The following is a 15,495-nucleotide window of genomic DNA, read 5'->3' as shown; positions in this document are numbered from 1 at the left end:
CTGTTAGTATAAACTCTTGCCCATGGGGGCAGGTTCCGTGCTATTAGAAGCCAGGAGTCTGTGTGCGGAAGCTGATCTGGATGTCCTGGGCTCCGGTGGCTCCCTGGAGCACTGCTTGGACAGTGGGCAGGTCGAGAGTGCCCTCTGGCGGCTATCCAATGTCAATGGATAGCCAATCCAGCTCACATAAATTATAAAGCTTCCTGGGGGCCATCTTGACTCCGTCATCTCCTACAAAGCCCTTCCTAAAGTTCTTTATCATGCAGTCTAAAACTGTTGTCTTGGAGGCACCTGCCATGTTAACAAATGTAATCTACCTGGCAGGGTTTTCAGGAAAACCTAATCTCTCAGATGTCAGCTCAAGGAGACAGTAGAATAACTGTAACCAATCATTTCTCCCCCCCTATGGATCCCAGCCTGAGTGGGTGGTGCAAAGACAGACAAGGGTGGGGGCCCCCTTAAAAGAGGAGACTGTGCAGGTGCCCACTTGGCCGCGTCCCCGGAGGGAGCTTAGGTCCCTCTTAGCACTGGTGAATCCGTGTAAACCTCTGATCTGATCTGTCTCCAAGGGAGGGACTGGGTCCCCCAGAGGCAGACACGGCCCTGAGCCATATGAGGTCACCACGGAACTGCAAACTAGGGCCCACTCAGACTCCCTAGCCACAAAGGCCCTGAAGCCACACAATGGAGCCTGAAGCGCAAGCGGATCAGGCCACATACTCATTCATGTTCATTTTTCATCTGCCTGGCCACTCTCCGGAGGGAGACTTAAGATACCTCTTAGCATTGGCAGGTCAGTATAAACCCCCGACCCGGTCCAGCCTCATCGGGATCAAATTCCCCAGAGACTGGTACCACCTTTCAGCCTTATGAGGTCGTCACGGAACCACAGGTTTTAGACCCTCTCAGGCTCCGTAGTCCGAAGACTGTGGCGCTCACTCTCACTTCCTTCAATCAGCAATCATGCATACACAAGCACTCAGAGGTCATCACGATACCCCCCTTTTCCCGAGTCCCCAGGTCTCCCTTTCTGATGCTGCCTTCCTGGGAGCTCCAAGGAATGATCCGTCTCCTCTTCTCCCCGTTGGGGTAGGACCTCCTGACTGGGGACTGGTCCCAGGGCCTTACCTGACCCTGTGGCCATTCCTGGTGGGTGGGTCCGTCCCTTCAATGAGTCCAGTCAGGGCTCGGCCATCCAGAGAGTCGGAACACCGGTCCAGAACAGAACTTGGGATACCATCAGGTGGCGTGCCTCCTCGTTCATCTCCCAGCTCCTCCGCTCCAATCCAGCCAAGCCACCAGTCCGCGTGGCTCAAGGGGCAGGCGTGGTTGGAATCTCACTGGGGCCTCCAAAAATGTTGCAGAAACCAGTGCTCGAGAAACCAAGCACCACGCTCGGAGAGTTGGAGAACTCAGGTTTACTACACCGGCGGCCCAGAGGAGTTACCACTCCAAGCTCTGAGCCCCAAACAAAGGGATTACAAAGTTTTTATACACATACAGGTGTGATTAAGTGGGTTTGAGGGTTTGCAAGGACTGGAGCGATTTCCAAGAGCAGGACAAGAGTGAGTGAGATAAGCTTCAGTTCCTGGTATTGTGAGTCCCCACTTTCTGAGACCTACGTCATCTAGACTTTGCAAGGAGCAAGCTGAGTTACAGAGGCAGGAGAAGGAGGTAAAATTTTACCTTTTCCTCTTCAGTATAAATGTGAGAGTTGGACCATAAAGAAGTCTGAGTGCTGAAGAACTGATGCTTTTGAGCTGTGGTATTGGAGAAGACTCTTGAGAGTCCCCTGGACAGCAAGGAGAACAAACCAGTGAATCCTAAATGAAATCAACCCTGAGTATCCATTGGAAAGACTGATGCTGAAGCTCCAATACTTTGGCCACCTGATGCGGAGAGCTGACTCACTGGAAAAGACCCTGATGCTGGGAAACATTGAAGGCAAAAGGAAAAGAGGGCCACAGAGAATGAGATGGTTGGATAGCATCACTGACTCAATGGACTTGAATCTGAGCAGACTCTCGCTTATCCAGGAGATAGTGAAGGACAGAGGAGCCTAGTATGCTGCAGTCCATGGGTCCACAAACAGCTGGACACAATTTAGTGACTGAACAACAACAGTGGCACAAGTTTCACTGTAATATACTGGCTGCTGTCATAGAGCTTGAGCCACTGAAGGCTTTTCAGTGGTCCTTGTATATGGTCTGATGTCCTTGAACTTGTCAGTCTTGCCTTTATGATTGATGCCTGAGGATATTGTATTTTCGGTGCTTTGTCATGGGCAATATTTCCTGTAGAAGCAACATTGACTTCTAGTTCTTCTTTTCCTTTGCCCACTTTCTGTTTCCTGTGCAAATGGCCCAGTAGTTGTAGACAGGAGAATATTTTTTTGTGGTGTGGAATTTCACCAGTCAATGTTCTAATGACTGAAAAAGAAAGTCTAATGTATTTTCTTTGCAGGTGATTTTTGTGAGATGACCACGGTATTATCACTTTGAAACCGAACACTGGTTATGGATGAGGATAGTGCCTGTGAAAAAGCTTTGTTAACATAACCATTGTAGAAGCAGATACAGTCAGGGTATCAATTATACCTTTACTGGGAAGTGAGAGAACAAATTTCACATTCTGGCTGTACTATCCATTGTTTATAAGACTTTGTTGTTGTTGTTCAGTGGCTAAGTCGCGTCCAACTCTTTGCAGCCCATGGGCTGCAGGCTTCCCTGTCCTTCGCTATCTCTGGAGTTTGCTCAAACTCATGTCTATTGAGTTGGTGATGCCATCCAACTATCTCCACCTCTGAAATATACCTTAGAGGGTCTATTTCATGTGATGGATTGGCCATGATCAAGATGTGGTTTTGAGCTGAGAGTTTCTCCCGTTAGTTGAGAAAGTTTGATACTGTTGAAATCCCTTTGTCCTTAATGCAGAAGTCAGTGGGAACTCAAAGCAGAGCACCCCCCAGGTGAGCTGGCTGCTGCCTGTATGCCTGACTGTCTGCCTTCTTGAAATAATGATCAGAGTTAGTGGAAAGAAAAGAGAACATGCCTCTTGCAGAGACTGTTGTCACAGATGTTTATGTCTGACAGATCTTTGTCTCTTTTCCTCTTACCTGTTGCCTTCCTCTCTCGCCCAGCCCATCAACCTTGTGACATTGTTTGTATAGATCTGCCTATGAATTCAGTTAAGTTCAGTTGCTCAGTAGTGTCTGACTCTTTGCAACCCCATGAACCGCAGCACGCCAGGCCTCCCTGTCCATCACCAACTCCCAGAGTTTACTCAAACTCATGTCCATTGAGTTGGTGATGCCATCCAGCCATCTCATCCTCTGTCATCCCCTTCTCCTCCTGCCTTCAATCTTTCCCAGCATCAGGGTCTTTTCCAATGTCAGTTCTTCTCATCAGGTGGCCAGAGTATTAGAGTTTCAGCTTCAACATCAGTCCTTCCAATGAAGACCCAGGACTGATCTCCTTTAGGATGGACTGGTTGGGTCTCCTTGCAGTCCAAGGAACTCTCAAGAGTCTTCTCCAACACCACAGTTCAAAAGCATCAATTCTTCGGTGCTCAGCTTTCTTTATAGTCCAACTCTCACATCTATACATGACTACTAGAAAAACTATAGCCTTGACTAGAGGAACCTTTGTTGACAAAGTAATGTCTCTGCTTATTAGTATACTGTCTAGGTTGGTCATAACTTTCCTTCCAAGGAGTAAGCATTTTTTAATTTCATGGCTGCAGTCACAATCTGCAGTGATTTTGGAGCCCAGAAAAATAAAGTCAGCCACTGTTTCCACTGTTTCCCCATCTATTTGCCATGAAGTGATGGGACTTCATGATGCCATGATCTTAGTTTTCTGAATGTTAAGCTTTAAGCCAACTTTTTTACTCTCTTCTTTCACTTTCATCAAGAGGCTCTTGAGTTCTTCTTCACTTTCTGCCACAAGGGTAGTGTCATCTGCATATCTGAGGTTATTGATATTTCTCCTGGCAATCTTGAGTCCAACTTGTGCTTCTTCCAGCCCAGCGTTTCTCATGATGTACTCTGCATATAAGTTAAATAAACAGGGTGACAATATGCAGCCTTGACATACTCCTTTTCCTATATGGAACCAGTCTGTTGTTCCATGTACAGTTCAAAATGTTGCTTCCTGACCTGCATACAGGTTTCTCAAGAGGCAGGTCAGGTGGTCTGCTATTCCCATCTCTTTTAGAATTTTCCACAGCTTATTGTAATCCACACAGTCAAAGGCTTTGGCATAGTCAATAAAACAGAAATAGATGTTTCTCCAGAACTCTCTTGCTTTTTCGATGATCCAGCAGATGTCAGCAATTTGATCTCTGGTTCCTCTGCCTTTTCTAAAACCAGCTTGAACATCTGGAAGTTCACAGTTCACATGTTGCTGAAGCCTGGCTTGGAGAATTTTGAGTATTACTTTACTAGCATGTGAGATGAGTTTAATTGTGTGGTAGTTTGAGCATTCTTTGGCATTGCCCTTTTTTGGGATTGGAGTGAAAACTGACATTTTCCAGTCCTGTGGCCACTGCTGAGTTTTCTAAATTTGCTGACATATTGAGTGCAGCACTTTAACAGCATCATCTTTCAGGATTTGAAATAGCTCAGCTGGAATTCCATCATCTCCACTAGCTCTGTTTGTAGTCATGCTTCCTAAGGCCCACTTGACTTCACATTCCAAGCTCTGGGTGAGTGATCACACCATTGTGATTATCTGGGTCATGAAGATCTTTTTTGTACAGTTCTTCTGTGTAATCTTGCCACCTCTTCTTAATATCTTCTGCTTCTGTTAGGTCCATACCATTTCTGTCCTTTATTGAGCCCATCTTTGCATGAAATGTTCCCTTGGTATCTCTGATTTTCTTGAAGAGATCTCTAGTCCTTCCCATTCTATTGTTCTCCTCTATTTCTTTGCATTGATTGCTGAGGAAGGCCTTCATATCTCTCCTTGCTATTCTTTGGAACTCTGCATTCAAATTGGTATATCTTTTCTTTTCTCCTTTGCTTTTCTCTTCTGTTCTTTTCACAGCTATTTGTAAGGCCTCCTTAGACAGCCATTTTGCTTTTTGCATTTCTTTTTCTTGGGGATGGTCTTGATCCCTGTCAGATTTACAAAGTCACGAACCTCCGTCCATAGTTCATCAGGCACTCTGTCCATCAGATCTAGTCCCTGTGGATATTAGTGTTAATTAGTGCTTGCAAGAATTGTATTGTCTGATCCTCTGAACCCAGTGTTTCAAGAGGAATGGAGTACCTGTGTCTAGCCCTAATTCATCAGAGCAGATGAAGTAAAGTGAGTGAAGCAGTGAGTGAAGCTCCCTTTTGATATCACAGCCCTTCTGTGCGTCCGTGCTAAGTTGCTTCATTCATGTCTGACTCTTTGCGACCCCATGGACTGTAGCCCGCCAGGCTCCTCTGTCCATGGGATTCTCCAGGCAAGAACGCTGGAGTGGGCTGCCACGCCCCCTCCAGGGGATCTCTGACCTAGGCACTGAACCCAGCTTTCCCACAGTGAAGGTGAATTCTTTACCGTCTGAGCCACGAGGGAAGCCCATCACAGCCCTCACCCCCCGGAAAGTCAACGCATGAACAGTCAGGACTGTTTCCTTACCTCCCGGTCAGTTCAGTTCAGGTCAGTTGCTCAGTCGTGTCCGACTCTTTGCAACCCCATGAATCGCAGCACGCCAGGCCTCCCTGTCCATCACCAACTCCCGGAGTTTACGCAAACTCATGTCTGTTGAGTCGGTGATGCCATCCAGCCATCTCATCCTCTGTCGTCCCCTTCACCTCCTGCCATCAATCTTTCCCAGCATCAGGGTCTTTTCCAATGAGTCCACTCTTCGCATGAGGTAGCCAAAGTACTGGAGTTTCAGCTTCAGCATCAGTCTTTTCAATGAATGCTCAGGACTGAATCTCCTTTAGGATGGACTGGTTGGATCTCCTTGCAGTCCAAGGGACTCTCAAGAGTCTTCTCCAACACCACAGTTCAAAAGCATCAATTCTTCGGCACTAAGCTTTCTTCACAGTCCAACTCTCACATCCATACATGACCACCGAGAAAACCATAGCCTTGACTAGAGGACCTTTTTTGGCAAAGTAATGTCTCTGCTTTTTCATATGCAGACTAGGTTGGTCATAACTTTGCTAATCCGCAGAGATGAAGTGAGTCAGCATCATTTCCTCCCATGATGTGCCAGTTCTCTAGTTTTTCCAGCTTCTGCCTTTATGTCTTCCCCTTCCTAACTCATTTGATTGTACATATTGTCCTATCATGGTTTTGAGTTACACATTTGTCACTGTCTCCCCAGATCAGGGGATCCCTATAGAAAAAGTGGGTGGGCTGGCTTCTCCCCCGTTGCCCAGACCTCCTTGACCCCACCCCATTTGCTATGAGTGCTTTGAATGGTATCTGATTCTTACGTAGTGCTTACCACATGCCAGGTAGTGGTTCTGCCACAGGTGATGAAGTTGCTGTTATTGTTGTAACCACACGTTCCGGGAAACAAACTCACTCAGGATGATACAGATAGTGGAGTGCAGTTTATTACACCGGCGGGCCCAAAGCAGAGTCTCCTCTTAGCCAAGGACCCCAACCAGTTTTTGTGAAAACCTTATATACCCTAAGTGTACATGCCCAAACCCACCTCCCCAAATTCCCTGAAACTAGTCTGAACAAAGGGCAGAAAAAAGATATAATCAAAGTCAACTTGTGATTCATATACCTTAAGCCTAGGTAGTTAACAGTGGACAGTTATCAATAGTCCTGTGGTCATACCCCAACAAGCATAATAGAATGTATGGTTCCATTCGGTTACACAGATAATTAGGGTGTTCTTTTAGGCAACGGAGACTCTAGGTAGGAGCCCTGGGGCTCTTCCTCCCGGGGGCCTGGTTTTCCAGTTGGTGTGTCGTTTCCATAGATACTGGGCATAGAGCTCAAAGTGCACAGTCCGGCCCACAATGGAGTCCTGCTTTCAAGACAGAGCCTGTTCTTTCTGTTTCCTCGTTCATTATCACCCCAGTTTACAAAGAAGGAAATTGAAGCTCTGTGAGGTCCCATGGCTAGCAAGGAGGGGGTCGAAGTGGTCAGTTCTGTCTCCATGATCTGAGATCCTAAACCATCAGCGATCTGCCATGATCACTGAGTACCATAGCTATGGAAGGTGGAACTCAAAATTCAAAAGGAGCGTGCCCAGGTGTAGGTGAACCAGAATTGCCTTTTAATGACTTTGACCGAATCAAACGCTGTGGGTGAGAAATGGAATATTTCCTGCTGTATCAGTGAACAAGGATGTCAGAGTCATCAGCAATTACTGCCACCTTGGAAGGTGAGCTGGTGAGCCCTGCGGGAACCCAGGATAGAAAGAATACCTGCCTTCTAGCATCCATCTGACTGCAGCCATTCCCTATAGGGAGCCCTGAGGAAATTCAGGATGTGAAAACAGGATTCTGGCCGCAGATAGCTGAGATGCATGTGGAAGGAATGATTTCAGTGAGCCCAGACTCTTGCATCTTCCTATACAGAGAAAAGCACTAAATTCCTTAACTCAGGATAACTGGTTTTCTTTAATTTGAAAAAAAAAAAAAAAAAAAAAAACTTCTGAAGTTCAGACTCCCTGACCTTTGTTGCAAAACTTCTACTTAACCTGACTCTTCCCCAAGCCCCCCTTGTCTCCTTGGAGCAGTTCTCTCAGATGCACTAGAGATGCTGTCTCCTGGACTTGAAGTCCTAAAAATTCCACCAAATAAAACGTACTTCTCAACTTTCATGTTTCATTTATTAAGTTGACATGGGGATAGAAAAGTAGATGGTCGACTGAAAAGGCTGCACAACCTCAGAGTTGCAAGTGAAGTTTCATTTGGGACAAAATGAGGACCCCAGCCCAGGAGGCAGCACCTCTGATAGCTCTGAGAGACAGCTTCAAAGAGGCAATAGGGGAAGGTCAATATATGAGGTTTTGGTGAAGGGGGAGCTCAGTGCAACCAAGTCCTTACTTTACAAGAGGTTTTATGCCAGTCACCAGGAGCTGATGTCACCATGAAGGGATTTAGTGCTTTGCTAGATAGGAAGAGATGCAAATATTGGGATCATGAGGTCAGTTCCTGAAAATATCCAACTGTCTAAAGACCTGTCCCACCAGATTCCCTGGAGCACAGAGTGCCTCACCCCACCCTGGACTCCCTTAGGGGGTGTTGGAGGCCAGCAGCCGCACAGGGTTCTTGCCCTCAGAGGCAGATGGCAGACGCCCCTGCTGTTCAGTTATTGGCAGTGCTCTTGTGCTGTGCTGTGTACTTAGTCGCTAAGTCGTGTCTGACTCTTTCCGATCCCGTGGACTGCAGCTCTCCCGGCTCCTCTGTCCCTGGGATTCTCCAGGCAAGAATCCTGGAGTGGGTTGCCATGCCCTCCTCCAGGGGAGCTTCCCAGCCCAGGGGTCGAACCGTGGTCTTCCACGTTGCAGGCAGATTCTTTACCATCTGAGCCATCAGCGATGCTTGGCACGTGCCAATTTGTAGTTGACAATGGGGAAAGAAGCTGAAAGTGTGCAAAGAAAAAGATAGTGTTGGGAGAACAGTATCTGGGGATGAAGGAACTCTGTGTCACGTGACTGAAGCTGTTAACTATGACAAATAGTGCAACCAGTGGGGAATGCTAGCATCCCAAGCCGTCTGTCCTTTGAAACATTCTGCTGCCCAGAGAGCGGATGTGGGGGAAGAAGTAACAGAATTCTTAGAACTGTTAAATGATGACATGTCTGATACCGCAGTGAAGGACAAAAGCTCTTGAAAGAATCATGAGGGGCACAGACATACTTTATCCAGGTCTGTGAAGATGACAGCTCATCCTTTGCATTCTAGGCCTACTTCTTAAGTTTGGAGTTGATAAAACACAGCAGATTTAACGTGCCTTACCGCATTTAGCTGCATTTGTTAAAACACAGACATTCAACTTGGGTGGCTCTAGCTGTTTTTACTGAAATAAAATCCCTGGCACACAATAACGGAAAAAAAAAAAAAAGAAATCAAGAGTTTCATCATATGCAGTGTACTGTTTTCTACACTGGAGAATCTTGAGTGCTTTGGAAATAATAAGTCTGTTTCCACAATTTCCTGCTCTCCACTAGGTTCTTGGAACGCCAAATGAGGACACATGGCCTGGAGTTCACTCTTTACCACATTTTAAGCCAGGTATGTTTCACTGATTACAAAAAACTAAGTGCTTCTGATATGCAAATGGTGAATGTATAGATACTCTCCCTGCAGCTCATGTTTTACCTGGAAAAGTCTGGCTACATTTGCCACTGTGTACTCTACCTCTTATTGGAGTTGTTTCGTCTTCACAGTTTATTTGTTGGTAAAAATAGACTGAATGATATCCCTCATCAGTGTTTCACCGTATGTTTTTTGTTTGATTTGACTGGCTAATCTTGAAGTGACCTCTCATTTCACCATCAGTTAGACTAGGTTCCATGTCTGTGAAAAACAAACTTTAAATCTAGCTGCTATAATCCATCTATGTGATTTCTAGTAATAATACTAGAAAAGTATTAAATTGGGAAAGTAAAAATCATATTTATTTTGAAAAACTCTAGTAATACATGGTTAATTAATTTGAGTTTAAACATAGAAAATGTGCTATATGTCCAAAATTCTATAAAAAAAGTTAAAATATTTACACCCCTGAAAAAAATAAAAATAAAATACTTACACCCTGAACCAGAAAATCCGAGAGAAAATGTGACTTTTAAAATGTTGTCACTTTTTTTCTTACCAGTAGGTGGCAGTCAAGAAACTTCTAGTTTTAATAATGACACTTGGAAGAATCTCAAAATGGTCTATGTCATTTTTATAGGCGAACGAAAGCTTTAGAATTGGAAACTTAATAAAAATAAGTGGGGTGAATTACTGTAAAGTATACTTTTGTTTGTCTTTTCTTGGGTTAAAAAACATGAATTATAAAATGCAGAAAGTTAAAGTTGTTAGTCGCGCAGTCGTGTCCGACTCTTTGCGAGTCTTTGACAGACTGTAACCTGCCAGACTCCTCTGTCCATGGAATTCTCCAGGCAAGAATACTGGTGTGGGTTACCACTTCCTTCTCCAGGGGGTCTTCCCAACCCAGGGGTCAAACTCGGATCTCCTGTGTTGCTGGCAGAGTCTTGTGTCTGAGCCACTGCAGAAGCCCTACCATTAAATTACTGAAGGGAATTTTGTGGACGCTCTAACGGTCTATTACTTTATGAGGGAAAAGAGCTGTGAATAATTACTGTTACAGGAGTCAGGCACACTCTTTTTCTCCCCTTCCTCTCTCCTGGGGGACCATCAGGAATTAACTGTCAATCCCAAAGAATGACTGAGCTGGGAAACTATTTTTGTTCTCAATATTTCTCTTCGGAAAGTATACGGTGTGCTGAAAATTCTTTTATCTTCTTTGGCTGCCCCAAGGACTCTGTACTTTTACTGAATATTTTAAATAACCTCTGTGTTCTGAAAGACTATAGAAAGTTACCAGTTGAACGTGGATTTTGTCTTCTCTTTCTTTAACTGAGCAAGAAGCATTCTCTAACTGCTTTTATGGAGTTTAAGTGAGAACAGAGCTCTTTATAAATATTCCAAGTGTGGGCTCTTGAAGAAGGCTAGCTTCCTTGTGTTAATATCTAAAACCTTAAGTCCTAGGGAAATAAAACAGAGAATATGAAAAGAGTTTAAATGAATAAAGTTAGATGCAGAAAGGAACAATTAAGATAGTCATTTGGTCTGCCAAGTTTCTGGACTAGAAAACATGGAGTAATTGGTTTATTTTGGTATGAATAGATTTATCTTTATCAACAGCATACAAAAGCACTTATTAAATGTGTTCTGGGAAAGTACTATGATGTAATGCAAATTGAACTAACAGTTTGAGAACTTCATGAGATCAAGGACAGTGACTGGTACATATTTTGGTTCAATAAATGTCTGTTGCCCTGAATTATATTGAATGTTTAAAATAAGGATTATTTATGTGACTCTGATGATAGACATATATAATTAAGGTATATATATATATACATACACACATGTGTATATATATGTTTAAGTTATTAATTTTATGTATAAGTGCAACCACAGATATATAAAAGGTAATGGGGGACTCCCCTGGTGGTCCCGTGGTTGGGAACTCTCCTGGTCCCGGAGGATCCCACAGGCCTCCAGGCAGCTAACCCCATACCCCACAGCTGCTCAGCCTGCACACGCCAGAGCCCGTGCTCCGCAGCAAGAGAGGCCGTTGCAATGAGAAGCCTGAGCTCCACAACTGGAGAAAGCCTGGGGGCCCAGCAACAAAATAAATAAATAAAATTAAGAAGGAAAAAAAAAATGTAACGGGGATCCAGAAGAATAATGTATTTAGATGTGCATAAGGTATGGATGCTGACAAGGAGAAAACACCGTCCACATAATGCTTAGGGCTTGTGGGTGAGAGTACATGTGATACATGCTTCCTGAGTTCCCTTGGGTGGAGTCCAGGAGAGAGAAAATAATAGACTGAGGCAAAGAGAGTCTTCTGAGACCATCAGGGGAGCCCTGGGAAAGAAGTTGCATATTCCCAGAGGAGAAAATACTATGCTAGGGCCCACCTGCCCCACCCCCTCCTCATTCTATTTTCCCCCTCCTCATTCTATTCCCAAAGAGTGCCTTAGTAAGTCTCAGGGACAATAAGAAAGTCTGAGCCTTGAAGACGTGCTTTGTTTTGCTTTGTTTAATAGACTTTCTTTTTAAGAGCAGATTTAGGTTCAAGGCAAAACTGAGCAGAAGGGGCAGAGACTTCTGGTATACACCCCCCCCACACATGTGCAGCCTCCCCCATTTATCAGCGTCCCCCACCAGTTGGTATGTTTGTTACAGTCTGATGAACCTCCACTGACACATCATTGTCCTCAGTGTCCACAGATTATATTAGGGTGTGTTCTTGGCGTGGTACATTCTGTGGGTCTGTGCATGTACGTGCTTAGTTGTGTCCAGCTCTTTGAGAACCTCATGGACTGTAGCCTGCCAGGCTCCTCTGTCCATGGAATTTTCCAGGCAAGAATACTGGAGTGGGTTGCCATTTCCTCCTCCAGGGGTTCTTCTCAATCCAGGGATGGAACCTGTGCCTCCTGCCTTGGCAGGCCGACTGTTTACCCCTGAGTCACCTGGGAAGCCTATTATGACTGTGGCCACCACTGTGGTATCATACAGGGTAGCTTCACTGCGCTGAGACTCCTCTGCATTCTGCTTCTTTACCCCTCCCTGTCCACTCACCCCTGGCAACCCCTGATCTTTTTACTCTTCATAGTGGTGCCTTTTCCAGAATGTCATATAATTGTAATCATACAGGATGTTCCTTTTCAGATTGGCTGCCTTCACTCACTAATATGCCTTTAAGGTCTGTCCAGATCTTTTCCTGGCTTGATAGCTCGTTTCTTTTTAGCGCTGAATAATGTCCCACTATCTGGATGCGCCCCTGCTTATGTGGTCATTCACCTACTGAAGCACATCTTGATTGTCCCAGGTTTGGGAACTAATGAATAGAAATGTTATAAACATCCCTGCACAGGTTCTCCTTCTTCGTGGTCGTCTTCTTTTTTTAAAGTAAATCAAGTTTATTTTTTAAAAGGAAAAATTAAAAACCCCTCAGTGGAACTGATTTTTAAATTGGTAGAAAGTCATTATGGTGTTTCATAATGGACCAAGTGGTATAAGATATAACAGGATAAACACTTTCCAGGTTTCTTTAGTTCATTTTCCCCTATTAAAAATGACGTGTATAGGTCTGTTTAACCTGTGAAAACAATTTCAGTGTGACTACATGAAATCATTCCAGAAACACTGATGGGCCCTTGGACATCAGAGACTGGGCTGGCTGGGATTGTTATCCAGCTCGTGCGCGGTTTCCGGTGTGCAGTTTCCATGGGGTCTCTCTCTTCCCTCCTCTGACCACCTTCCCTCCCCGTGGCCCCGCTCACTCCTAGCTGAGCCTTGACCACCTTCCCTCCCGGTGGCCCAGCTCACTCCTAGCTGAGCCTTGACCACCTTCCCTCCCCGTGGCCCTGCTCACTGCTACCTGAGCCTTGACCACCTTCCCTTCCCAGGGCCCCGCTCACTCCTAGCTGAGCCTTGACCACCTTCCCTCCCGTGGCCCCGCTCACTGCTAGCTGAGCCTTGACCACCTTCCCTCCCGTGGCCCCGCTCACTGCTAGCTGAGCCTTGACCACCTTCCCTTCCCAGGGCCCCAATCACTCCTAGCTGAGCCTTGACCACCTTCCCTCCCCGTGGCCCCACTCACTCCTAGCAGAGCCTTGACCACCTTCTCTCCCCGTGGCCCTGCTCACTCCTAGCTAAGCCTTGACCACCTTCTCTCCCCGTGGCCCCGCTCACTCCTAGCTGAACCTTGACCACCTTCTCTCCCCGTGGCCCCACTCACTCCTAGCTGAGCCTTGACCACCTTCTCTCCCCGTGGCCCCGCTCACTCCTAGCTGAGCCTTGACCACCTTCCCTCCCCGTGGCCCCGCTCACTGCTAGCTGAGCCTTGACCACCTTCCCTCCCCGTGGCCCCGCTCACTCCTAGCTGAGCCTTGACCACCTTCCCTCCCCATGGCCCCACTCACTCCTAGCTGAGCCTTGACCACCTTCCCTCCCCGTGGCCCCACTCACTCCTAGCTGAGCCTTGACCACCTTCCCTCCCCGTGGCCCCGCTCACTGCTAGCTGAGCCTTGACCACCTTCCCTCCCCGTGGCCCCGCTCACTCCTAGCTGAGCCTTGACCACCTTCCCTCCCCGTGGCCCCACTCACTCCTAGCTGAGCCTTGACCACCTTCCCTCCCCGTAGCCCCGCTCACTGCTAGCTGAGCCTTGACCACCTTCCCTCCCCGTGGCCCCGCTCACTGCTAGCTGAGCCTTGACCACCTTCCCTCCCCGTGGCCCCGCTCACTGCTAGCTGAGCCTTGACCACCTTCCCTCCCCGTGGCCCCACTCACTCCTAGCTGAGCCTTGACCACCTTCCCTTCCCAGGGCCCCGCTCACTGCTAGCTGAACCTTGACCACCTTCCCTCCCCGTGGCCCCGCTCACTCCTAGCTAAACCTTGACCACCTTCCCTCCCCGTGGCCCCACTCACTCCTAGCTGAACCTTGACCACCTTCCCTCCCTGTGGCCCCGCTCACTCCTAGCTGAACCTTGACCACCTTCCCTCCCCGTGGCCCCGCTCACTCCTAGCTGAGCCTTGACCACCTTCCCTCCCCAGGGCCCCGCTCACTGCTAGCTGAGCCTTGACCACCTTCCCTTCCCAGGGCCCCGCTCACTCCTAGCTGAGCCTTGACCACCTTCCCTCCCCGTGGCCCCGCTCACTCCTAGCTGAACCTTGACCACCTTCCCTCCCCGTGGCCCCGCTCACTCCTAGCTGAACCTTGACCACCTTCCCTCCCCGTGGCCCTGCTCACTGCTAGCTGAGCCTTGACCACCTTCCCTTCCCAGGGCCCCATTCACTCCTAGCTGAGCCTTGACCACCTTCCCTCCCCAGGGCCCCGATCACTCCTATCTGAGCCTTGACCACCTTCCCTCCCCGTGGCCCCGCTCACTCCTAGCTAAACCTTGACCACCTTCCCTCCCCGTGGCCCCGCTCACTCCTAGCTGAACCTTGACCACCTTCCCTCCCCGTGGCCCCGCTCACTCCTAGCTGAACCTTGACCACCTTCCCTCCCCGTGGCCCCGCTCACTGCTAGCTGAGCCTTGACCACCTTCCCTCCCCAGGGCCCCACTCACTCCTAGCTGAGCCTTGACCACCTTCCCTTCCCAGGGCCCCGCTCACTCCTAGCTGAGCCTTGACCACCTTCCCTCCCCGTGGCCCTGCTCACTGCTAGCTGAGCCTTGACCACCTTCCCTCCCGATGGCCCCGCTCACTCCTAGCTGAGCCTTGACCACCTTCCCTCCCGATGGCCCCGCTCACTGCTAGCTGAGCCTTGACCACCTTCCCTCCCCGTGGCCCCGCTCACTGCTAGCTGAGCCTTGACCACCTTCCCTCCCCGTGGCCCCGCTCACTGCTAGCTGAGCCTTGACCACCTTCCCTCCCCAGGGCCCCGCTCACTGCTAGCTGAGCCTTGACCACCTTCCCTCCCCAGGGCCCTGCTCACTGCTAGCTGAGCCTTGACCACCTTCCCTCCCCGTGGCCCCGCTCACTGCTAGCTGAGCCTTGACCACCTTCCCTCCCCGTGGCCCCGCTCACTCCTAGCTGAGCCTTGACCACCTTCCCTCCCCGTGGCCCCGCTCACTCCTAGCTGAGCCTTGACCACCTTCCCTCCCCGTGGCCCCGCTCACTGCTAGCTGAGCCTTGACCACCTTCCCTCCCCGCGGCCCCGCTCACTGCTAGCTGAGCCTTGACCACCTTCCCTTCCCGTGGCCCCGCTCACTCCTAGCTGAGCCTTGACCACCTTCCCTTCCCGTGGCCCGCTCACTGCTAGCTGAGCCTTGAC

At 48.2% G+C, this 15,495-nt stretch overlaps 1 protein-coding gene across 5 annotated transcripts in view; it reads left to right on the top strand.

Moving 5' to 3' along the window:
* Positions 1 to 15,495, top strand: part of CDK14 (cyclin dependent kinase 14) — a 642,874-nt gene that overhangs the window by 456,236 nt on the left and 171,143 nt on the right. For all 5 annotated transcript variants that reach the window (XM_020914848.2, XM_020914849.2, XM_070471844.1 and 2 more), the window contains one exon: positions 9,139 to 9,202. In XM_020914848.2, coding sequence (XP_020770507.1) covers positions 9,139 to 9,202 — 64 coding nt within the window. The remainder of the gene's footprint in view (positions 1 to 9,138; positions 9,203 to 15,495) is intronic.

The sequence above is a fragment of the Odocoileus virginianus genome, chromosome 1, assembly GCF_023699985.2.
Source record: "Odocoileus virginianus isolate 20LAN1187 ecotype Illinois chromosome 1, Ovbor_1.2, whole genome shotgun sequence".
Lineage (NCBI taxonomy): Eukaryota > Metazoa > Chordata > Mammalia > Artiodactyla > Cervidae > Odocoileus > Odocoileus virginianus.
The sequence above is the reverse complement of the archived record's forward strand: the minus strand, read 5'-3'. Positions and strand labels throughout refer to the sequence as shown.